General features: G+C 42.5%; 1 protein-coding gene across 1 annotated transcript in view; it reads right to left on the bottom strand.

The window, feature by feature from the left end:
- LOC132384552 (vesicle-fusing ATPase) overlaps window positions 1-25,503 on the bottom strand; it is a 277,249-nt gene that overhangs the window by 239,048 nt on the left and 12,698 nt on the right. The window contains exon 2 of the mRNA XM_059955720.1: window positions 14,995-15,080. Coding sequence (XP_059811703.1) covers window positions 14,995-15,080 — 86 coding nt within the window. The remainder of the gene's footprint in view (window positions 1-14,994; window positions 15,081-25,503) is intronic.

Below are 25,503 nucleotides of genomic sequence, written 5' to 3'. Positions count from 1 at the left end.
ACGTTTTATAAACCTAGCAATTCCCACGGCTATCTTGATTATATCTCATCCCACACAGTCTTCCCTTTTCATGAATGCTATTCCCTTTTCTCATTTCCTTATTGCAACTGTTCCTAGGATAAGACTTTCCTTTCCAGGATATCAGGGATGTCCTTCTTCAAAGAACAAGGTTTCCTTTCTCCACCATTGACATTGCCCTCACTTGCATCTCCTCCATTTCCAAGACATCCACACTCACCCCCATCTTCCTGCAGCCTGAACAGTGATAGAATTCCTTGTCCTTACCTCCCATCTCGAGTCTCTGCATCCAACACATCATTCTTCGCAACTTTGACCATCTCCAAAGGGATCCTACCACCAAACATCTTTACCTTTGCCCTCCCACCCCACCGTTCTGTTTTCCAAACTCCATTATTCCCTTGTTCATTCGTCCCTCTCTGCTAATCTCCCTCCCAGCACTTATCCCTGCAAGCAACTAAAGTGCTATATCTATTCATTCAACCTTTGTCTTCACCTATATTGAGGGCTCCAGTGCTTTCAAGTGAGGCAACACTTCACCTGCAAATCTGTGGGCACTGTCTATTGTATCTGGTGCTCTCATTGCAGACTCTTCAAAATTGGTAATATCCACCATAAACTGAGGCAGTTTCATCAAGCACCTCCAGTGCATCTGCTAAAAACTTCCTGGCGGCCCAACATTTTAATTATGATTCCCATTCCAACATGCCATCACATGTCCTTCTCTTGGGCCCAGATGAGGCCACCCTCAGGGTGGAGAAGCAACATCTTATATTCCATCAAGGTAGCCTCCAATCTGATGGCATGAACACAGATTTCTCACTCAGTAAAAGTTTCCCTCCCCCCCCCCACCCCTGCATTCCCTACTCTGACCTCTTACCTCTTCTCACCTGCCCTGGTGTCCCTCCTTCCCTTTCTCCAACAGTCCACTCTATCAGATTCTTCTCCAGCCCTTTACCTTTCCCACCAACCTGGCTTTACCCATCACCTACCTTCTAGCTATCCTCCTTCCCCCTCCACCCCACCTTTTTTATTCTGGTGATCTTCCTCCTTCCTTTCCAGTCTTGAAGAAGGGTCTCACCCCAAAACAGACTGGTTGTTTGTTTCCGTGGATACTACCTGGCCTGCTGAGCTCATCCAGCATTTTGTGTGTGTTACATAAGTTCAAGTGTTTCTCTAATAACAAAGACTGTTGTCAGGACTCACTGTTATTCCCTTCCTTACTCATTTCCCTGCATTCATGAAGTAAGATGACATTTATAGTTTTTCAATCTTCTAGATTCTGTAAAGAACCCAGCAACATTCAAAACACAACCAATGATCTCTGTCATTACTTCTTTCTGAAAAAGAAAATGCAGGCCAACAATTTAAGTGAACCTGACAACCTTTCATCAAATTAGTACTTCCTTCTAATGGTAATGACCAATTTCAGTTCTCCTCTCCCTTTTGTCTATTAGCTCCTGCTGTTCCTGCAGAGATTTTAGTGTCCTCTGAAGTGAAAATTTAAAAAACACAAAATGCCTGTTCAATATTTGCTATTTCCTTGTTCCTCACTCACAATTCCCTTTTCCAATTTCCAAACTTCCTTTTGCTAACTTCTCTTTGGCATACTTCTGGCAATTCAAGGTTTTTAAATATTCTTTTCTTGTTTACTCACTTATTCCATTTGCTCTGTCACTTGGCTTTTAATTCTTTCAAAAGTTCTATCCTCCGGCCCATCACACTTTCTGCATAATAAACCGCATCATTGCCTTGAATCACTGACCTGAAGTATACAAGACCAATTAAAATCAATTTCCATAACTGAGAATTCCCACCGCTCGCTGCCCGTAAGGAGTTTGTTTGTTCTCCTGGTGACCGTGTAGGATTTCTCAGGGTGCTCTAGTTTCCTCATGCAGTGCATCTATTACTTTGAGTGCAATTACTAATTATTAATTGATAATTTACCCATGCACACTGATCTGTTGCTCTCTGCAAAGTGAATACACAAGTTAGCTTCACCTCACCAAAGCGTGTGCCTTTGACAAGTATGTAGTTGTACAGACACAAATTGGCAACGAGTACGAACTTGAATGTAAGCAACTATCAACAACTGCATCGACAGTTACAAGACGGCAGAATTCAGAGGGAGATAGGAAAGAGTGAAGCAGTACAGTGAAGACAGTCACAGATACTAGCAAAGGGATGTGTGAGTAACAGTGCCCAGTGAGAGACACAAAATTAGCAAAGCTAAAGTGAAAATAGCGCCTCAATGGCCATAGTTGGGAAAGTTGATGAGAATTTGATAGTGCTAATGAGGACTGGGAATCGGATAGAGGGGTTGAACTGTATTATAATGCTAACGACATGGATGAGGTAAAGAAAGCCTCCACATTTCTTAGGTTACTGGGTGCTAAAACAATCTCTTACACAACTTAGTAGCTCCTGAAAAGCCAGTAAGCAAGACATTCGATGAAATTGTTGCAATTTTATAAAATCACTTGAACCTGAAATGGCTGGTAAAAGCTGAGAGATTTAGATTCCACATGAAAGCAAGTGGCCATCTTCACCATGGCAAAGGGTGCATATTTACTTTGCTGGGCCATTCATGAACTGCTTCTGATTGCAATGAATGTTCACTTGAAGTGGCCTGAAGTCCTACTAATGAAGACAACCACATCAGAAGTTTCCCCTTTTCTCCAAAGATTTCCACAACTTCCTTTTCGTGTATCATAACTCTTGTTCATGCGACCACAAATCAAACATCTGCAATGCTGTTCATGACCAGGAATCTGAAATCTCGCATAGACCTCCTGAAACCACATCTTTGGAGGGAAATGCAGTTCAGCCAGTTGCCAAGCAAATCAGCAAGGAGTTTTGAGGTTGGACGTTACCAAGAAGACAAGTGGCCACCCGGTAGGATAGCTATAAGAACTGGAGCAATAATGTACACAGTGGATGTTGGAGATCATACATGTTGATGATCAGTCGAAGAACACACCTGAGTCGACTAAATCCAACAAGGTGGACACATTACAGCCACAGGACTTGCCCCTCTGTGATGATCATGTCACCTGCAGCAACATGACAGCTGCAACAGAGAAAGATGTCTTCGACAAGACACCTGCCAAACCTGACGCCATTCCACAGGTCCAGAGGCACTATCCTGAAAGAAAGAGTAACACCCAAAAGACTGGATCTTTCATATAGTGGTTAGTTATGGACTGTTATTTAAAAGAAAAACAATCAAGCAAACACTTATTGTGAAAGCATGTTTATTTGAACATGCATGTTCTGCTGAAGGGAAATTTGATGTTTTATTACATATCCAGTTTTATGTTGCATTAAAATCTAAAGGGGAATGTTGACAGACCCCAGCTTCACTTCAAGGACCTCTGCAAGTGCAACATGAAAGCCTTAAAAAAAAATCAACACAGGGTGCTGGGAGGACACAGCAGATGACGGCAACAAATGGCGAGGTACTCTTCAGCAACACCTAGAGCAAGACGAAAGAGTGATCCTGAGTCAGTTTGAGGAGTAGAGAGCTGAGAGCACAGCGGACAATAATTCCATGACACCCTACACATGCAGCAACTGTGGTAGAGCCTGCCTTTCCAGGATCGGCCTCAATAGTCACAGTCGACGCTGCTCGACAAGCCAGTGACTACCAGAGATGCAGTACCCATGGTCGACCACGACCGACAGAGGCCACACCACACAATCTAAAGGGGGAGGAAGTGTCGTGTACAGATCTATTTCTTTTAGCGCAATGACTCCCCATAGCCCTAATTATTGGCTGTTAACTTACCCATGCATATATAACCATATAACAATCACAGCACGGAAACAGGCCATCTCGGCCCTCCTAGTCCGTGCCGAACTCTTAATCTCACCTAGTCCCACCTACCCGCACTCAGCCCATAACCCTCCACTCCTTTCCTGTCCATATACCTATCCAATTTTACCTTAAATGACACAACTGAACTGGCCTCTACTACTTCTACAGAAAGCTCATTCCACACAGCTATCACTCTCTGAGTAAAGAAATACCCCCTCGTGTTTCCCTTAAACTTCTGCCCCCTAACTCTCAAATCATGTCCTCTCATTTGAATCTCCCCTACTCTCAATGGAAACAGCCTATGGATTCGTTGCTCTCTCTGCAAAGTGAATATGCAAGTTAACCACCTCCAAGTGTGTTCCTTTATTTGATATTTAGCTTTACAGACAAAGCCACCCAGTCCAAAGATGTACTGGCTGATAGGTTAATTGGCCATTGTAAATTGTTCTGTGATTAGGCTAGGATTAAAATTGGGGGGGGTGGGGGCTGGGTGGCATGGTTCAAAGAGCCAGAAGGGCCAATTCTGCTCTGTATCTCAATCAATAAATATAAATAAATACTTTTTAATACTACGTGCTGTTATTCACTCCAACCTAGTACCATTTAGCACAAGACAGTTTATTTGTTAGAAACATATGTTTTCATTGGGATGGGCCACTGCTGTGACAAAACACCAAAAGAAGCACTATGCTTATCAGGTTGGTGATGAAACATCAACACCAGCCTGATAAGCTACTTGGATTCACTCCAATTTGCTTATGGAGTTTAAATTACTCAGCGTCATCATTGCAGATCTATCCTGGGTCCAGCAAGCAACAGGTCCAGTGGATGCCATTTCATTAGCTTTCACTCAAGCCTTGAACATTTGGGCATATTCAATATCATCTCCTCAAAACTAATCAATAAGCTTCAAGGCCTTGGCTATAACTCCTTGTGCAATTGGATTCTCGATTTCCTAACTTGCAGACCCCAGTCTGTCTGGATTGGCAAAAACCTCTCCAGCACAATCTCTATCAGCACAGGTGTAGTGCAAGGCTGTGTGCTTAGCCCTCTGCTCTACACACTTTACACCTATGACTGTGAGGCTAAGCACAGCTCCAATGCTGTATAAAAGTTTACTGATGATACCACCGCAATTGGCCAAATCAAAAGTGGTGACAAATTAGCACATAGGAGGGAGAATGGAAATCTGGCTGAGTGGTGCCACAACAACCTTTCACTCAATGCCAGCAGAACCAAAGAGCTGACTATTGACTGCCAGAGGAGGAAACTGGAGGTCCAAGAGCCATTCCTCAGTGGGAGAAATCAGAAGTTCAAGGCCAGTGACTTTACATTACTCAGCGTTATCATTGCAGATCTATCCTGGGTCCAGCATGCAAGTGCCATTATGAGGAAAGCACAGCAGCGCCACAAATTTAAAGGACTCTTCATCTCGGATTCTCAATATTTACTGCTAAGTTATTTGTTATTTTTGTATTTTCGTTTGTATATGCAGTTTGTCATATTTTGCACATTGGTTGTTGTACGTCCTGCTTGGTGTGGTCTTTCATTGATTCTATTATGTTTCTTGGATTTACTGTGTATGCCCACAAGAAAATGAATCTCAGAGTGGTATATGGTGACATACATGTACTTTGATAATAAATTTACTTTGAACATGCACATAACAATAAAGCTATTCACATTAACAACTGCCATGAATCAGTTCACTGTTAACTTGAACTGCTTATCTCATCTTTCCAAGATTGTTTCAGAAGGCAAATGCAAAGTTTACATTCATTTTGAGAGGACTAGAATATAAAAGCAAGGATGTAATGCTGAGACATTGTAAGGCATAAGTGAGACCACACTTGTACTGTGAGCAGGTTTGGACCCCTTATCTAAGAAAAGATGAGCTGACATTGGAGAGGGTCCAGAGGAGGGTCATAAGAATGATTCTGGGAATGAAAGGATTAATGTACCAGGAGCATTTGATGGCTCTGGGCCTGTACTCACTGGAGTTTAGAAGAATGAGGGTGGATCTCATTGAAATCCAGCAAATATTTAAAAGGCCAAGATACTGGATGCGGAAATAATGTTTCCTATAGCTGGGAAATCTAGGGATCAGAGGGCACAGCCTCAGAATAGAGGGAGTCCATTTAGAATGGAGCTGAGGAGGAATTTCTTTAGCCAGAGAATGGCAAATCTGAGGAATTCAATGCCACAGGCAGCTGTGGAGGCTAAGTCACTGGGTATATTTAAAGTGGAGGTTGATAAGCTCTTGATTAGTAATGATGTCAAAGCTAATGGCAGAAGGCAGGAGAATAGGGTTGAGAGGGATAATAAATCAGACACGATATAATGGCTGACAAACCCAATGGGCTGAATAGCCTAACTTTGGTCCTATGTCTTAGGGTGTAATCCCAAAAATCAAGCCTTTACTGTCTCTTTTAATGTTTTAAAAACTCTGAAGGGAAATAAAATCATTAGGAATGCAAACTATAAATATAACAATGATATCATGCACAGCAGGTGACTAAAATAAATAGCATCAGATTACACCTCTGGGTCTCGGGAGAAATTAGAATTAATACTGGTCTATTCTTGTTTCCCTTCTTGCTGATACAATTAACATTAGTATTTTCATGAGGATTGAAAGTGTACATTGATTTACAGCTCATTGGAAGCTGTCACAACAGAATGTATAGCTCAAATGTCAGAAAGTGCATTGAATACCAAATTTTCTTGTGCAAACCATGTGACACCTTTTATTACATCCATTTGTGGGGAAATAGATGGGATTAGTCTATCTATACACACCTGTACTCATAGAAGGATGAAAATAACCACATAATAAACCACTTAGCTTATAATTAGAAAATCTGCAATTAGATAACATTTGGTTCTTCTACAAAAATTAATCTTGTATCTGCCCCACATGGTTTTAAATAAGCCAATTATTCATGATATCAGGCAGAGATGAAGTATCAAATATCAATTCAGCAAAAAGGAGTTCTCCCAAATCCTGGTCCCCCTTTGAAAGCTTTTCATAACCTCCCCAAAATTAAAGAAAAAAAATTTAAATTCAGTATTTGGCAAGGCATAGATCAGCAGTATCAATAAATTTGCTGATGACACCAATGTTGGCGGCACACCAGTGACTACACTCAATTAGGAGTTTGAGGAAATTTGGTATTTATTCAGTGACGCCACACGGAGTAGTTCCTTTGAGCCACACCGCTCCAGCAACCCCACAACCTCAATTAACCCTAGCCTAATCACAGGACAATTGATAATGACCAAACCTACCAACTGGTACATCTTTGGACTGTGGGAGGAAACATTCTACAAGGACATACAGAGAGACTCCTTACAGAATAATGCTGGAACAGAACTCTGAAATGCCTTGAGCTGTAATAGCATCGTGCTACGCTCCATGGCACCAAAGACTAGCAAATTTCTACAGATGTACTGAGGAGTGCAGATGTACTGGACTGGTTGCATCACAGTCTGGTATAGAGGCTTCAAAGTGCAGGAGCAAAAGAAGCTGCAGAGGGTTGTAAACTCAGCCAGCTCCATCACAGGCACTACCTCCCCACCATTAAGGGCATCTTCAAAAGGCAGCATCTGTCCTTAAGGATCTTCACCATACAAGACATGCCCTTTACTAATTACTACCATTCCTTTTACTAATTACTACCATTGGGCAGGAGGTATAAGAGCTCAAATACCCACACTCAGCATTTTAGGAACAACTTCTCATCTCCGCCATCACATTTCTCAGTATTTTAGGAACAGCTTCTCATCTCCGCCATCACATTTCTCAGTATTTTAGGAACAGCTTCTTATCTCCGCCATCACATTTCTCAACAGTCCATGAACACTACCCACACTATTTCTAGTGCATTTTTACTTATTGTAACTTATAGTACTTTTTAATGTCTAGTATTGCATTGATGCCACAAAACATCAAATTTCACAACATACATCAGTAATGGTAAACCTGATTCAGATTGAGATTCCTTTAAAGTGCAAAATTCACTGCTCTTCACCACCAGAACCTCTAAGAGCAATTAAAATGTAGTAACTAACACTCAATTTATGTCCATGTGAATACAAATATATCATTACACATGGATGTTCAAATGGCAAACTAATGTAATGATCAAGTTCCCACAAGTAGCAGTTAAGCAGTCCCCAAGGCTTTGTTTCCATAGGGAGCACAACCAGAGACGAGTGAATGGGAGAAAGCAGCATCAGTCAGATCCTCATCCTACCAGCCAACAACGAAAGGTGAGATGTTTGTGGAATTAGAACTTAATAGAACTTTAACCAGTGCCAGCTCCTTGAAATCTGTGAAGTCCTGTTCGCCTCGCATCCTTTTAAGCTTGCAAATATTCATCCATCTTTTATTTGCCAATCACAATTTTGTATCCATAGCTGATCTGAAACATACCAGGGTTTAAGAGACAAAATGTGTCCCAATTCACCTTTATTGATTTAGTGGTTATTTCAAATGCAACTATCAAGTTACTGGTCAGCGAGGGAAATAATACTTTGCTTTATCAAAATTATTAATTATTTTGCGTATTTCGGTCTGAGCACCTCTTACAGTTAACTAAGGAATAACTGGCTTGTTTCATGAAGAGTGCACAAATCATGAAAAGTGCTGCAGAAGAGTTGCACTGTGCTTTACATAACTATTGGAAGGACATATTTGTTACCATTTCCTCAATTTGGAATATCGATTTACAACCTCATTTTATTACTGCAATTTTTGGTATACCAAATGAGGATGGTAATCAGTTTTCTCCTTCAATTAGACGAATGATTGCTTTTGTAACATTAATGGCCAGAAGGTCTATATTACAAAATTGGAAAGAAGTAAATCCTCCTACCACGTCTCAGTGGCTTTTTCAAACTATTTCTTATCTGAGTTTGGAAAAAATTAGAAGCACTATTTTTGACTCATCAATTAAATTTGAAGAAACTTGGGGACCGTTCATTCGACATTTTCATATGAATTAATTTGGCCTTTTCCAGACCTTCTCTCTGCTTATTCTTGTTCAGGTATGGAGTTCCGGAGTTCTTTGACACTATCATATACTTATAAACTGTTATTATTGCCCATGTTAGTTTAGTTTAGTGTTTTTTTTCAATATATATTCTTTTTTATATATTTTCAATTTTTTTTTCTTTTTCTTTTGATTATTTTTGTTTTTTTCCATATATAATTATATAGACTTGATTGATTAATGTACTTTTTTTGTTGATGTTTAATAGGATATTATTATCTTATTATTAATGTAATTTCAAGTCTATTGTATTCATAACCTATTCATTATTATGTTATGTTTTTTTTATATTTATATGAAACTCAATAAAAAGATTGAAAAAGAAAAAAAACAGTTGCACTGTGAGATGGAAAGTCTTGAAAGTCTACTGAAGTGAAACTAATCACCTGACTGCAACATGCAACTACATCCACTGGGTGCAATGAACTTCAATGTGCCAAGGCCAATTAACTTAAAATTCACCCCATTTTTTATAATGCATTTATTACCAAGAGTTTGAAAATCAATTTCCTTTTTAAAAAAATTAAAAATGAAACCATGGACCTATAATTTTAACGTTGTCCTTAAATTATAGACATATCAGAGTAAAGGAGTTGGGCAAGCCAACGCCAGGTCCTTTCCCTGCTCTAGCCTGATAGTCAGATGCCAAATAACCAGCATTAGACAGATTGATTTCTCCTCAATCACACGCATGCCTCAAGGATGTGCACTTAGCCCACTGCTCTACTCTCTCTCACTCAAGGCTGTGGTGAGGCACAGTTCAAATGTCATCTATAAATTCACAGATGACACCACTATCATTGGAAGAATCTCAGGCAACAAAAGGTACAGGAGTTAGATCGGCTGAGTGGTGTTGCAGCAACCTCACACTCAACTCCTGCAAGACCAAAGATCTGACTGTGGATACCATTGACAGGGAAATTGAGGGAACACACACTAGTCCTCATCACTGGGTCAGCAGTGGAAAGGGCAAGCAGCTTCAAGTTCCTGGGCGTCAACATCTCAGATAATCTTTCCTGAGCCTAGCACATTGATGTGATTATGAAGGAAGCACACCAGCAGCTCTATTTCATTAGGAATTTGAGTACATTTGGCATGTCAACAAAGACTTGCAAATTTCTAAAAGGTATATGGTGGAGAGCATTCGACTGTTTACATCACCATCTGTTTGGCAGCCTCGAATTCACAGGATTGCAAGAGGCTACCACGGGTTGAAGACTTAGCCAGTTCCATCATGGGCACAACACCGCCATCAAGGACATCTTCAAGAGGCAATGCCATAATTTTCAACCCACACCAAAAGAGACACGTCCTCAACACATTACTACCATCAGGGAGGTGGTACAGGAGCCTGAAGTCGACACAACATCTTAAGAACTGTTTCTTCCCCTTGTATGTTTACAGTCCACACTACTGCAAAACAATTTCACAACCAATGTCAGTGATAGTGAACCCAATTCTGATTCAGTTTCAACATTTGATGAGGATGATGAAGAAAGTATAATAATTGCATCACATTTTTCAAAAAGCAGATGGCTACACGACACTGGGTTGCATATGCAAGTCAAAACTCTAAACAAAGCCATCCATATTTTACCTTTGATTACATTAATAGCTTGCATCTGAAGGTTTACAGCAAGTAAACTTGACAGTGAAATGTAACACTCCAAAACAAAAACTGAAGCAAATTGTACCTGATTGCATTCTTTTCTGGAAGACAAAATGACAAATGAGACTCGAGAGCAGAAATCTTCTTCAGTGGAGAACTTTGCCTTTGCATATGGTTTTTTAACATAGCAGCTGACTCTTGACCCAAGTTTGCCTACACTTCAACTTATTCCTGCCTTTCCTTGCAGCAAACAAACCTACAAACAAAAGTAAAGTTCCTGCCTGATGCCCAAAGTGCTTGAGGATCTCAAGTTACTGTCTTTCAATAGTTTAAAACTCAGACAGCTGCAGGAACGGCCATAGCCAAAGGCAAATCTAATAGGTTACAGCAGCTTGAGTTTAAAAATACAACTTGATTTTATCTTTTTGGAATCAACAGCACAGCACTAAATATCGAGATTCAAACCAATTTAAAATATGTATCTTCCTTTCTCTTTCTGGACATCTCCTCCCAGGGAAGAGGCTAGCTACCAATATTCATTACAAGCCCAATGACTCCCAGCATTCTGGCTCCATAAATAACACCTGCTCTTTTATCTTTACCCTCTCCCCCATCAAGGGACCAAAACAGTTCTCCAACCATTCGTATGAACTCTTTCCAATTAATTATATTCCATTGGAGAAAGATGGTGCCAAAGTGCCAACCTTGTTTGCAGCTCATGGGAATCATCAAATTATTTCTGTTGAGAACTATTGCAGTCCAAATCTGCAACCAGAGATGCTGGAATAAACAACATAATTTCATGTTGTTCATTGATATTTAAAATCTGTATAGTAAAGGAACGGCAGACCACTGGGACCCAAGGCAGCTACAGTCTCCATTGTCTGAGAAAGATCAGTAAAGCAAGGCTGCAGGTAAAGCAGAAATGGAGGATCCTGACACATCACACCCAACCACCCTCTTACCTAATGTTCTATCTCTGGAGAGTAAAACTAAAGACTTCAGAGCAAGATTGCAAAACCAGAGGGACTACTGTGTACTCTGCTTCAGAGACATGACTCACACCCAGCATTCCAGACAGTGCTTCAGCCCGAGGGCTTCACCTTTCACCACATGGCCAGACAGTGGTGTCAGGTAAAGGCAGCAGTGTTTGCTTCATGATAAACTCATCATGGTGCATAGACATAGTGGCTCTCTCTCTGCCTTCCTCCCCGAAATGAATCATTTTGCGGTCAAGTGTCAGCCATTCTATCCTTAGAGAATTTTCTGCCATCATGCTGGTTGCTGTGTACATTCCACCCCAGACCTACGCCAGGCGCCATTAACAGCAGTCACATCAAAGTGCCTCCCCCATCATTGTGGAAGACTTCAACCTTCCCAGTTTGAAAAAGTCTAACAAACTACCACCACCACATCACCTGTGGTACCAGAGGAGACAACACATTTAATGACTGTTACAGTGCTATCAAGAATACTTAACATGCTATCCCATGCCTGCACTGTTGTATATCCAATCAGCTGGCTGTACTTGTACTCCCAGCATATGGGCAAAGACTGAGATTGGTGAAGGTCTGGTCAAGGGAAGTGAAAGAGCACTTATAGGACTATTTTGAATCAGTGGAATGGGCTGTATTGAGGGATTCATCTTCAGATCTGAATGAATATGCCACAACCATCACTGACTTTATCAAGACACGAGTGGATGAGTGTGTGCCTTCGAGAACATACCCAAAACAAAAGCTGTGGATGAATTGTGAGATTTGCAGTTTGCTGAGGGCTAGATTTGTGAAGTTTAAGGCTGGCAATCCCAAAGCCAACAAGTCCAGGTATGGCCTATGGAAGGACATCATGAGAGCAAACAAGCAATACCCTATGAAGTTAGAGATACAATTAGATGCACTTAGCTGTGAAAGGGTTTGCAAGCCATTACTTCCTATAAAGCAAAACCTAACAGCAATAATTAACAGTGATGCTTCAATTCCTGATGAGCTCAATGCATGCTTTGAAATGGAGATTAAAACAATACTTGTGAAAATCGCCAGTTTATCTGGTAATCCTGTGTTCTCTGTTGCAGAGACAGAAATCAGAACATCCTTTAGGAAGGTGAAGCTTCAAAAGGCTTCAATCAGGCCCCAATAGTGTACCTGGTAGGGTACTGAAAACCTGTGTCAACCAACTGGCAAGTGTGTTCATCTTCAATCTCTCATTGTTGCAGCCAGAGGTTCCTACCTGCTTCAATGAATGATAGATCAGCTGGTTGAGTGGTGCCGCAACAACCTTGCATTCAGCATCAGTGAGACCAAGAAATTGAAAGTGGACTTCAAGAAGGGGAAAAGAAAACAAGGAAACACACATCAGACTTCATCATGGGATCAGCAGTGGAAGGGGTAAGCAGTTTTAAATTTCCAGGTGTCAACATCTCAAGTTTGACCCTGGGCCCAGAACATTGATGCAATCACAAAGCATGCACACCAGCGGCTATACTTCATTAGGAGTTTGAGGAGATTTGGTACACCAAGGACTGTCACATTTCTACAGAGAAACAGTGGGGAGCATTCTGATTGGTTGCATAACAGTCTGATTTGGAGGAGCCAACGCATAGGATCAGAAAAGGCTTCAGAGGATTGTAGGCTCAGCCAGCTCCATCATGGCATAAGCTCCCCACAACTGAGGACATCTTCAAAAGCTGGTGCCTCAAGTAGGCAGCATCCATCATGAAGGACCCTCACCGACCCAGACATGACAGGTAATTACAGCACATCAGTGGCATGAAAGCTTTTGGATAAATTCTGAGGGTTAAGATTAATCTATATTTGGAATAGCAGGAATTAACTAAAGCTATCCAGCGTTGCGTTATGGGGACAGCCCATCCAATCAATTGGACTTTTTTTTAAAGAAAAAAAACAGGGCATACTGATGAGGGCTGTGAAATTGTAGTCTACAGTGACTTCAGTCAGTGGTCTGACAGGAAACTGATCTGAAATGTTAGAGCTAATTGGATCCAAGGCAGGTTGGTGACTGGAACTGAAAATGACTCAGTTATGTTAGGAAATGAGCGGTTGTTGAGAGAAGTTTTTGTCATTCTAATCAGGGATGTGCACAATTTATGTGCATTGATAGTTTAGATGTGAATGTAGGAGGCATTGTAACAAATTCATAGTTCACACAAAAATGATAGTGAGAAGGGTTGTCTCAGGGGACAGAGCAAAACCCGGTGGACTTTATTTCCTGGGGATGGTTAAAATCTGCCTGGGGAAGAGGTGGAAGGAAAGATTCACACATTTGATGAGTTTCTAAACAAGTGTTTAAATTTCTATGGACCAAGTGTTGGTAAGTGGGGTTAGCATAAAGGAGCTACCATGGAACTGGTGGGCCAAAGGCTGGTTTCTGAACATTATGACAACTACAGAGGAGCAAATTTGCAACACCTTGAAACCATTCAATGACCATCAACCTGATATTAGTCAGTACCCAAAGAGTAAACAGGAGAAATAGTGGGTGGCAAAGAAACAAATTTTTAAAAATAAGCTGCTTTTTCATTTTTCTAATCATCTTTAAGATGCAATGTACAATTAAACAAAAGGGCTCCTTGCCCGTTTTGGCTCTCTATACCAACACTGCTGTGTCTCAACATTCACCTCAACCCATTAGATTCCAGTGGAAAACCCCCCTTACCTGTTAATTTTCACAGTAGCTAAAAGAAATGCTCAGGCCACCTACTCTTTGGGATCAGGCTAAAACTAAAACTTCATGCACATGGGATTAAATAGCTGAGAAGGGATTTGCTTTCATTCACATTCAGCTTGACTTGAGCCAAAGACTGAAAAGGTAAAAAAAAATCTCTCTGGACAACTCCAACACTGATACTTTTAAACTCTGCATCAGGCGTGGTGAAACTGTTTGAGAGTGTGTGCCTAAGTTGTCAATTATCTAAAATAGTTCTCTCACGTAAAACAGTAATGTTAAACAGAGATTATCACTACTGAATTCATAATAATGATTATGGGCTTTACGGAAAAAGGGCGCATCCTGTTGCTTATTTACATATATTGTTTTACTATTAATGAAAGTATAAGAGACAGATTGAAATAGATGAAACATTTTAGAAAATTGCTCAAAAATTATTAATGTCAACCTTTTAAAAGAATTGGAAAAAAATTTTCGCTGCTTCATTTGGCAGTTAAGATAATCATGTATTTTAATATTATGGGTGGCGTTTAAACAATCAAAGGCAGCACTGCATGCCGTGTGCGAACAATTTTTTGCATGTACCATCTTGGGCACATGTGCCATATGTTCGTCACCCCCTACTCCAGGCAGTACTTTAGACGAAGCTTTTCATAAGAATTACCCAGTTAGATTGTTGAATTTTTTTTATATACTGGCTATTATCCTCACATTAAGATGTATTTGATGCTGTCTAATTTTTTGCAAGTTGTTTGAGGCACAGAGGCAAAAACACATGCAGACAAACATTTAAAAAATACCATACATACTGGCCAGACTGGAAATCCTTTTCATTCACAACAGCACAGTTGGTCAACGACAATTCATCAGTGGGACAACGCGCTGCTTGCATGGTCTGTGAGAAGTAATGGGATCCAGTTAGATTATTGTTTCAATGATGCATTAACTTACATAAACTTCAAGATCACACTTTAAAACTACACAAGTCACCATCACCTATAGAACTAGTGAAAGCTTTCAGCTTCTGGGAAAATTAAGTGCCCATCTACACAAACAAAATTACTTTCCAGCATATCCCTCATTTAAATTGATCCTGAGTATTTGTACTTCGTATTTTACAAAGCACTAACAAAATTTATAGAAGTGAAAGAATGCATTTCATGTCCATTTCAGAACATCACAAAACACTTCACAGGCATGAGATACTGCTGAAGTGCGGTCACCAAAAATGCAGGAAATCCACTCAGCAAGCTCTGGTAGTAATTAGATATTGTTTAGTGATGATTAAAGAATAAATATTACCAGGCACTGGGGATAACTCCTCCACACACCTTCAAAACAAAAAAAGTACCTCACTTTAATACCCCACCTGAAAGAGAATGCTTCTGACAGTGCAGCTTAAAGGAGTGAGACTTGAACCAAAATTCAAGAGGACAGAGAGCTAACAAGCTGACAACATATTCAACAATTGTGACTTAATGGATGGTAAAGAGGCCCTCGTGACAATATTAGTGCTGCCATATTAAAGATGAATGAGCACAGACTGTGTGGGTTTCCCCAAACGCTCCAGTTTCCTCCTACATGCCTAAGATGTGCTGGTTAGCAAGTTAAGTGGATCTGTAAATTGCCCCTAATCCAGGTGCTTGACAAATAAAGCATCACAGGTAGACAAGGTCTTCAAGAAAACTTTTAGCCTTTTGATACATTTGCCTTTATAAATCAAGGAAATCAGTACAGGAATTGGGACGTTACACTGTTGTACAAGACTCTGGTGAGGCCAAATTTGGAGTATTGTGAGTAGAACTGCACACTTTCCTACAGAAAAATATCAATAAGCTTGAAAGAATGCAGAGAAATTTTACACAGGTGTTACTGGGACTTTACAACCAAGTTACATGGATAGATTGAATGGGTTAGGACTTCATTCCCTGTTGCTCAGAATAATGAGGGGAGATCTTATAATTGTATCCAAATAATGAGGGGTATTTATAGGATGAATGCTTGCAGGCTTTTATTTCCCTCAGGTTGGGTGAGACTGGAACTAGGTCATGGGTTCAGGGTGAAACGTGAAATACAAGGGGAATCTGAAGGTGAACTTTTTCCACTTAAACGGTGGTGCAAGTGTGGAACGAGCCAACAGCAGAAGTGGGAAAGGCAGGATCAATTTCAAATTATTGTATAGAAAGAGGACACCTCTGTGGCTGACAAGTGAAGTCAGAGCCAAAGTAAAAGCAAAAGAGAGGGCACACAAGGAAACCAAAGCCAGTGGGAAAACGGAGGATTGGGAAGCTTTTAAAAACTTGCAGAAGGAAACTAAGCAGGTCATTAGGAAGGAAAAGATGAATTATGAAAGGAAGCTGGTGACTCATATCAAAGAAGATACTAAAAGCTTTAAGTATATAAAGAGTAAAAGAGTTGAGAGTAGATATAGAACCAATAGATAATGATGCTGGACATACTGTACTAAGACATGCAGAGATGGCAGAGGAACTGAATGCATATTTTGCATCAGTCTTCACAGTGGAAGACATCTGCAGTGTACCGGACATTCAAGAGTGTCAGGGAAGTGAAGGTTAAGCAGTGAATGAGAGCATGAATGGCACCTGGTAAGACTCTGAAAACTTGTGCCAACCAACTAGCAGGAGTATTCAAGGACATTTTTAACCCCTCACTGCTACAGGCAGAAATTCCCACTTGCTTTGAAAAAAAGCCAACAATTATACCAGTGCCCAAGCAGAATAATGTGGGCTGCCTTAATGACTATCACCTGGTAGCACTCACATCGACAGTAATAAAATACTTTGAGAGGTGAGTCATGACTAGACCGAACTCTTGCCTCAGCAAGGATCTTGACCCATTGCAATTTGCCTATCGTCAACAATAGGTCAATGACAGATGCAATCTCAATGGCTCTCCATACGGCTTTAGCTTTAGACCACGTAGACAACACAATCACCTACATCAGGATGCTGTTCATCGACTTTAGCTCAGCATTTAATAAATACCATCATTCCCACAATCTTGATTGAGAAGTTGCAGAATCTGAGCCTCTGTACCTCCCTCTGCAAGTGGATCCTCAACTTCCCAACAGGAAGACCACAATCTGTGCAGACTGTTGATTGCATATCCTCCTCGCTGATGATCAACAATGGCGCGCCTCAGGGGTGTGTGCTAAGCCCTCTGCGCTACTCTTTATATATGCATGACTGTGTGGCTAGGCATAGCTCAAACACCATCTATTAATTTGCTGATGATACAACCATTGTTGGTAGAATCTCAGGTGGTGACGAGAGGAAGTACAGGAGTGAGATATGCCAACTAGTGGAGTGGTGCCACAGCAACGACCTGGCACTCAATGTCAGTAAGATGAAAGAGCTGATTGTGGCCTTTCGGAAGGGTAAGACGAAGGAACACATCTGATCCCTCCATCCTCATGGAGGGATCAGGAGTGGAGAGAGTGAGTAGCTTCAAGTTCCTGGGGGTCAAGATCTCTGAGGACCTAGCCTGGTCCCAACATATCAATGTAGTTACAAAGAAGGCAAGACAGCGGCTATACTTTATTAGGAGTTTGAAGAGATTTGGCATGTCAACAAATACACTCAAACTTCTATAGATGTACCATGGAGAGCATTCTGACAGGCTGCACCACTGTCTAGTATTGGGGGGGGGGGGGGGCTACTGCACAGGGCCGAAACAAGCTGCAAAGAATTGTCAATCTAGTCAGCTCCACCTCGGATACTAACCTACAAAGTACCCAAGACATCTTTATGGAGCGGTGTCTCAGAAAGGCAATGTCCATTATTAAGGACCCCCAGCACCCAGGACATGCCCTTTTCTCACTGTTACCATCAGGTAGGAGATACAGAAGCCTGAAGGCACCCACTCAGTGATTCAGGAACAGCTTCTTCCCCTCTGCCATCCAACTCCTAAATGGACATTGAACCCTTGGATACTACCTCACTTTAATATACAGTATTTCTGTCTGCACACTTTTTAATTTATTCAATGTATACTGTAATTGACCTATTTATTATTTTTATTTTATTTATTATTTTTTTTGTCTTCTATATTACGTATTGCATTGAACTGCTGTTGCTAAGTTAACAAATTTCACATCACATGCCGGTGATAATAAACCCGATTCTGAAAATTACGACTGAGAAGGTACTCAGGAAGCTTAATGGTCTGAGGGTGGATAAATCTCCTGGACCTGATGGAATGCATCCTCGGGTTCTGAAGGAAGTAGCTGGAGAGATTGCGGAGGCATTAACAATGATCTTTCACGAATCAATAGATCCTGGCATTGTACCAGATGACTGGAAAATTGCAAATAAATTCCATTATTTAAGAAGGGTGGGGGGCAGCAGAAAGGAAACTAGACCTGTTAGCCTGACATCTGTGGTTGGGAAGTTGTTGGAATCGATTGTTAGGGATGAGATGACGGAGTACCTGGAGACACATGACAAGATAGGCCAAAGCCAGCATGGTTTCCTGAAAGGAAAATCCTGCCTGACTAACCTACTGCAATTTTTTGAGGAAATTACAAGCAGGGTAGACAAAGGAGATGCAGTAGATGTGGTGTACTTGGATTTTCAGAAGGCCTTTGACAAGGGGCCGCACATGAGGATATAAGATCCCATGGAATTACATACTAGCATGGGTGGAGCATTGGCTGATCGGCAGAAAACAGAGTGTCAGAATAAAGGGATGCTATTCTGGCTGGCTGCCAGTTACCAGTGGAGTTCCACAGGGGTCAGTGTTAAGACCGCTGCTTTTTACAATGTATGTCAATGATTTGGACGATGGGATTAATGGATTTGTAGCTAAGTTTGCCAATGATACAAAGATAGGTGGAGGAGCGGGTAGTGTTGAGGAAACAAAGCCCGCAGAGAGACTTGTATAGTTTAGGGGAATAGGCAAAGTGGCAAATGAAATACAATGTCATGCACTTTGGTGGAAGAAATAAATGGGCAGACTATTATTTAGATGGGGAGAGAATTCAAAATGCAAAAAATGCAAAGGGACTTGGGAGTCGTTGTGCAGGATACCCTAAAAGGTTAACCTCCAGGTTGAGTCGGTGGTGAAGGCGGCAAATGCAATGTTGGCATTCATTTCTGGAGATATTGAATATAAGAGCAGGGATGTGATGTTGAGGCTCTATAAGGCACTCATGAGACCACACTTGGAGTACTGTGTGCAGATTTGGGCTCCTTATTTTAGAAAGGATATACTGACATTGGAGAGGGTTCAGAGAAGATTCACGAGAATGATTCCAGGAATGAAAGGGTTACCATATGAGGAACATCTGGCAGCTCTTGTGCTGTATTCCCTGGAATTCAGGAGAATGAGGGGGGATTTCATAGAAACCTTCCAAATGTTAAAAGGCCTGACAGATTAGATAAGGCAAAGTTATTTCCCATGGTAGGAGATTCTAGGACAAGAGGGCACAACTTCAGAATTGAAGGACTTCCATTCAGAACAGAGATATGGAGAAATTATTTTAGTCAGAGGGTGGTAAATCTGTAGAATTTGTTGTCAGAAGCAGCTGTGGAGGCCAAGTCATTGGGTACATTTAAGGCATAGATAAGTCCTTGACTAGCCAGGGCATCATGGGGTATGGGGAGAAGGCAGGGGAGTGGTGATAACTGGAAGAATTGGATCAGTCCATGATTGAATGGTGGAGACTCAGTGGGCCAAATGGCCTGGCTCTGCTCCTTTACCTGATGGTCTAAGTTTGAATAGGTACATGATGAGAGGTACGAAGGCCTATAGTCCTGATGTGGGTAGATGGGACTAGTAGAAAAACAGGCTAGCACAGACAAGATAGATCAAAGATCCTGTTTCTATGCTGTAGTGCAAGATGACCATGATGAAAAGTGAGTAGAGTGAGGGGTGGGGAAGAAGAGGAGTTGATGGGGATGCAGAATAATGAGTGACATAATCTTAGTGGAGATGGGCCTTATTGCTCATGGAAGTGATGGTCCAAGATGGCTGTTTCCACTTTGAATGACCCAAAACTCTATGTAATCAGGAGCAATTATTTACTGGCACAAACTAAATTCTGCTGAACAGATCGGCACCGTGGATACTCACTGAGTTGGTACAAAGCCCAAGTGCCAGAGGATAACAAGATCAAGGTCATGAATATCAAATAGTGCCATAAGATGGAGCAGGCTCAAAGCCCATTATTCTCTGCAAACAAGTGTTGTTTGTACCAGAGACAAATCAAAAAATTAATGACATAAAATGACAGCAAACATACAATCAGAATTCCCACAGCACACGAGAGGAATCTACATGCTCCAATCCAAAATGGTATCCAGTTCTCTGTGATAACTGCAAAACAGTCACGGGGTGGGGGGGGGGGGGGGGGGGGAGATAGCTAATGCTTTTTGATTCAACTGCACAAAGCATTCAGTCCTGGTGAGTCAGGCTTAAGCTTTATCACATATTAACCTGGAACTGCAATCTGGATGAATTGCACTTAGTTTTGCTGAACAAGTTTCTCCAGTGTAAGATCACAAGACTATGCCCAGCCAGGTTGATTCAGCACCATGAACACAGCAGGAGTCCAAATACTGCTAGTTTTCTGCAGGTGTCAGAGATTCCCAGTATTGTATTGAGGTGTGCACCTCAGGAATAAGCATATTAGCAGACTTATTAATTTTACAATTTTGGGAAAGGATGGTGAGAGAAAAGGGGTCAAGAGAATTTCTTTAGATTTGATCATCTTTCAGCCAGTTGCCCATATAAACAAAAATATTCACTGCATCAATGAGAAGCAGATTTTTGCTAGCAATGAAGTGTTTGCCCCTTTTCAGTTTCACATTAGTGAAAGAGGAATTTGCATCTGAGTAGTCAAGGGATAACATTAAAAAATCATGTGGTTGAGTTGAAAGAGCATGTTAATAAACATCCAGCTTTTATAAAGTCTTCAATACATTTTAAAACACAGAAAATCAACTCTTCCCCGCACCACAAATCTCAGCATGATAGTTGAAGACCAAGCCAAAAATACACACTGCTGTAACATAGGAACATTTGAAAAGGATCAGGCACAGACAAGCCTGCTCCTGCCATTTAATAAGATCATGGCTGCTCTGGCTGTGGACTCTTGTTCCAACTACATACCTTTCTCCATAACCCTCAATTTTTCTGCTGTGCAATACAAGGATCACAAATCAGACCATAGACTAGCTTGTCACAATTGAAAAAAAATTCTCCACCTCCTATCAAAATAATTGCATATTTCTCATTATCACACATCTGTAATGCCCGTTTCATCATTTACCTGCCTGTCTCTGAACAGACACTGCTTCCTCCTAAATACTTACTAATGTATTGTTTGTAAACTTGCATACACATTACATGAGGCCTTAACATTTAAATCATTGCTACAGAGTCTAATGACAAAGTCCAAGCAATATTACCGGAGATTCAACTGTTACCAGTGTCTTAGAATGGAAAATCCAAAAAAAAAGTAGTGGGTATGACAGTCCATCACTGGTAAAACCCTCCCCTCCATTGAGCACATTTACAGGGAGTGCTGTGGCAGCAAAGCAGCATCCATCAACAGGAACCCCCATGCCATGCTCTCTTCTCACTGTCATCAGGAAGGTAGTACAGGAGCCTCCGGGCTCACACCACCAGGTTCAGGAACAATTATTACCCCTCAATCATCAGGCTCTTGAACCAAAGGGGATAACTTCACTTGTCCTATCATTGAAATGTTCTCACAACCAACAGTTTCACTTTCAAGACCTCATCACATGTTCATTATGTTTATTATTTATATTTTTTTCCCTCTTTTGTATTGGCACAGATTGTTGTCTTTTACACATTGGTTGTTTGCCCATCCTGGTGGGTGTGGCTTTTCATTGATTATATTATGGTTCTTGGATTTGCTGAGTGTGCTAGCAAGAAAGCGAATTGCAGGGTTGTATATGGTGACATATGTAAAGGGGGTTTCTTTTTTTTCTTTGTTACTGTTGGGAAAGGGTTTCCTTTTGTTAACTAGCAGGAATGCTAATTTACTGATAACGAGAATGGTATTCCTTTGTAAACCAAATGGGGATTAATGTTCTTTCTTCTGAGTCTGTAAACTTTTGTTGACGGGCTTTTGGGCAGATCGGCGCGAGGGGGTCCAGAGAGAGGACGCAATGCTCTAAGCTGGGCGAGGATCGGACCCCAAAGGGGGGTCCGAGGCCGGGAGATTCTCCGAGGAGGGGGGGAGGGATGAAGCTAGATGTGCTTGGTTGACCACTCGGAGGGTCCTGAGCTGTTTGGAGAGTCGAGGAGTTCGGAGAGTCCTGAGCTGCGAGTCGAGGAGTTCGAAGGGGATCGAATGGTGGCCAGAAGACTTCAGTAATTGAGCTCCAACGGTTGTGCACAAAGTGGATTGGACTTTGATAAGTTTGGCGCCTTTTCTTTAATTTTCTCTTCATATATACTGTATCGTTATTAATCACTTAGTTATAGTAACCTTTATAAATTGTACTCATTTAATCGCATATGGTGTACTGTCTGTTTTTGGGCGAGGCGGGAACATCACACAGCATCCACACCAGCTGATTACCCAGTTTGGCGGGGCCGAAGGTTGCTCCCCCCTAGACGAAACGAGCTGAGCCAGCCTGAGGCGACCCAGGGGGTTACATTGTGGGGTGCTCGTCCGGGATTGATTTCTGTGGAGGCTGTGTGATCACCCTCTTTAAATTGTGTCTGCGGCGAAGAGCTGGTGTGCCTTTGTGGGTGTGCGATTGCTGGTTATCGCTGTGTGTGTGTTGGGTGGGGTGGTTGCTGTTGGTAGCAATTGTTGTTGTTCGAGTTCCGACTAGTGCTGACGAAATGGTGGTGGGACCATGGGTTGTCCGTACTGTTTGGAGATTGAGGAGTGACAGGTTGGGATGTTTCAGCAGTGGTGAGCTCCGCCCGGTTATTGGAATAATGTCCAGCCCTAAAGGGGCGGAGGCGTGGGCGGAGCGGACCCCTCAGCTGTTGGGTGAGTGGCAGTGCTTGGCTGAGGAAAAGCGACAGGGACGGGTTGAAAGTTTGAGTAGGCGGGCTGGTGACTTTGTTAGAACTGTCAGGCGCAATTACCTCGAAGTGACCGCTGCCAGTTCTGGGAAAGTGTGGGAAAATGCGTGTGGTTCGACTGGAAGTCAAATGCCGCAGCTGGGGGGCATATTATATCTGTGGCAGGAGATTGGTGGGAAGTTTTTAGGGTATCCCTTTTTGCCTAGGGGGGCAGATAAATTGCTTGTGGTGCCAAGGGGATCTGTCAAGGGGATCAGTTGTTCCGTTGATTCGAGAGGTGTCGGGAAACTTAGAGGAGGCCCAGTGGGGGAACGGCTTGGGGTCTCTGGGGGAGCACGTTCCCAGCAATGTACCAAGGAACTCCCGAAAGGAACAGACCCTATTCCTGAAGGCTTAGAGGGGCCATGCGCACAGGTGTTGTTACGGATGGATGGAAGTCAAGTTAAAGCCATCCTCGGCACCGGGGCGCCGGTGAAGTTGCTGTACAGTTTGTTTCATAACCGTTATTGGAAGCATTTACCCTTGACAACATTGAGGACACTGGAGATTCGGGGTACCAGTGCCGGTGATTATCCAGACAACGGTTGTTGGTCAGTGAAAATGGAGTTCTTAGAGGCAAATGTGGAGGAGACTGAGGTTCATGAATCGTTAATGCTGATGTGTCCGGACCCTGTTGAGACGGGCAGCGTTTCTGTTCTAGAGAGAACCAATATCCTGCTGGTGCGCTTGGGAGCCTGCCCGGAGGAGGCGGGTGAGCGCTGTTTGGAGGCATTGTCGATGCACCCAGGGTTTCGAGCTGCTTGTGCGGACGTGTGTAGCAGCATTGGGCTGATACCGAATTCAAACAAGAGCCAGTGGTGGTACGGCCTGGGGGAAATATCTGAGGGTGAGACCCTCTTCGTGGACGCTGCGAAATACCACAAGGGAGGGGAGTTGACTGCTGAAGACACCTCGGAGAGAGAGAGGTTGCGGCGACTGGCCCCTACAGCCGTGGAAGACGTAGGCAGCGTGTGTGTGGATTATATTGCGTTGAAGAGGCACGCTGTTAGTGACCAGAATATGGCCCTGAGGGCTGGAGAGGCGATGGCCTGTCTGAGTGGTGCGAAATGGTTTAAGGTGCTGGATCTGAGGAGTGGATGTTGCCAGATCCCGATGAGTGGGGCCGACAAGGAGAAGACGGCCGTTATAAATTCCCTAGGAGTCTTTGGGTCCGAAAAGATGCCACAGGGCATATCTGGAGCCCTTGCAACCTTCCTGCAGGGCAGGTGGAAGACCATAGGGGATGTGGAGGCGTTTGGAGTTTTGGTGTATGTGGATGATCTCTTGGTATTTGGATTTGCCTCAGGAGAATATGAAGTGAGGTCGTTGCAGGAGCAGCTGAGAACTACCGAGTTAAAGTGTTTTCGGGACACGTGCCAGGGCTGGCGAAGGTCGCAGCTCGTGAGAGACTGTCTCTACGGAATCAAGTTTGAAATGAAGACGGAGAGACTGGAGAAAGTGATCTGGAACCATTCGGAAGACTTACAAGTTGGAGAGAATGAAGAAAGTTGTCTGACTGAGGGTAATAGCAAACTGAGAACCCGGAGAGGGGAGTTTGCAGAGGTGAAGAAATTACAGACGAATCTCAGAAGAGAGAAGCGGAAGCTTGAAGGGAACCTGAAGATGACCATCGACAATTCAAATGAAGTGCAAAACCTGAAAGTTGATCTGGAAGAAGTCATGAGGAAGAAAAAGCTGGAGAGAAGTGCAGTGAATACTGAACAGGAGGCTGAAGAGACTGCGGGAGCAGTGCAGGCCACGTGTTTCCGTTTGGAGAAGATCAAACAGCAGCTACCGATCACAGGAATGAGGAAGAATACAGATTCGATGGATGATGTGCTGGATGTGTGGTACATGCTGCCTTTTGCTGACTTTCCCTCGATTGAGGAAGAGACCTTTGGCCCTTCTCCCATTGAGTCAGGTGTAGCGGGGAGGGTTAGCTGTGTGCAGTGTGGGGCATGAGTGAGAGGTTGAGAGAGGAGTTGGTAGTGGGCCCAAGGTATCCCCAGTTGTGTCCGAGCCTGAAGGGTTTAGGTGAGGGGGTACGGAGGCCTCAGAAGGGTTAGGGAACTCCCAGATAGTTGGCCTAAGTAGCGCCTGAGGAACAGGGCGTGAGGGTTACTGTGTGGGGAGGAGATGTCGCTGTTTGTGCTTGGGTTATGGTCTGTTGGCAGGAAAGGTGGCAAGTTATTTAGTAGTCATGAGGACATGACTTTTATTTGGTGGAGGAAGTGTGTAAAGGGGGT

This window comes from Hypanus sabinus, chromosome X1 (assembly GCF_030144855.1).
Source record: "Hypanus sabinus isolate sHypSab1 chromosome X1, sHypSab1.hap1, whole genome shotgun sequence".
Taxonomy (NCBI): domain Eukaryota; kingdom Metazoa; phylum Chordata; class Chondrichthyes; order Myliobatiformes; family Dasyatidae; genus Hypanus; species Hypanus sabinus.
This window is presented reverse-complemented; position numbering and strand designations above follow the sequence as displayed.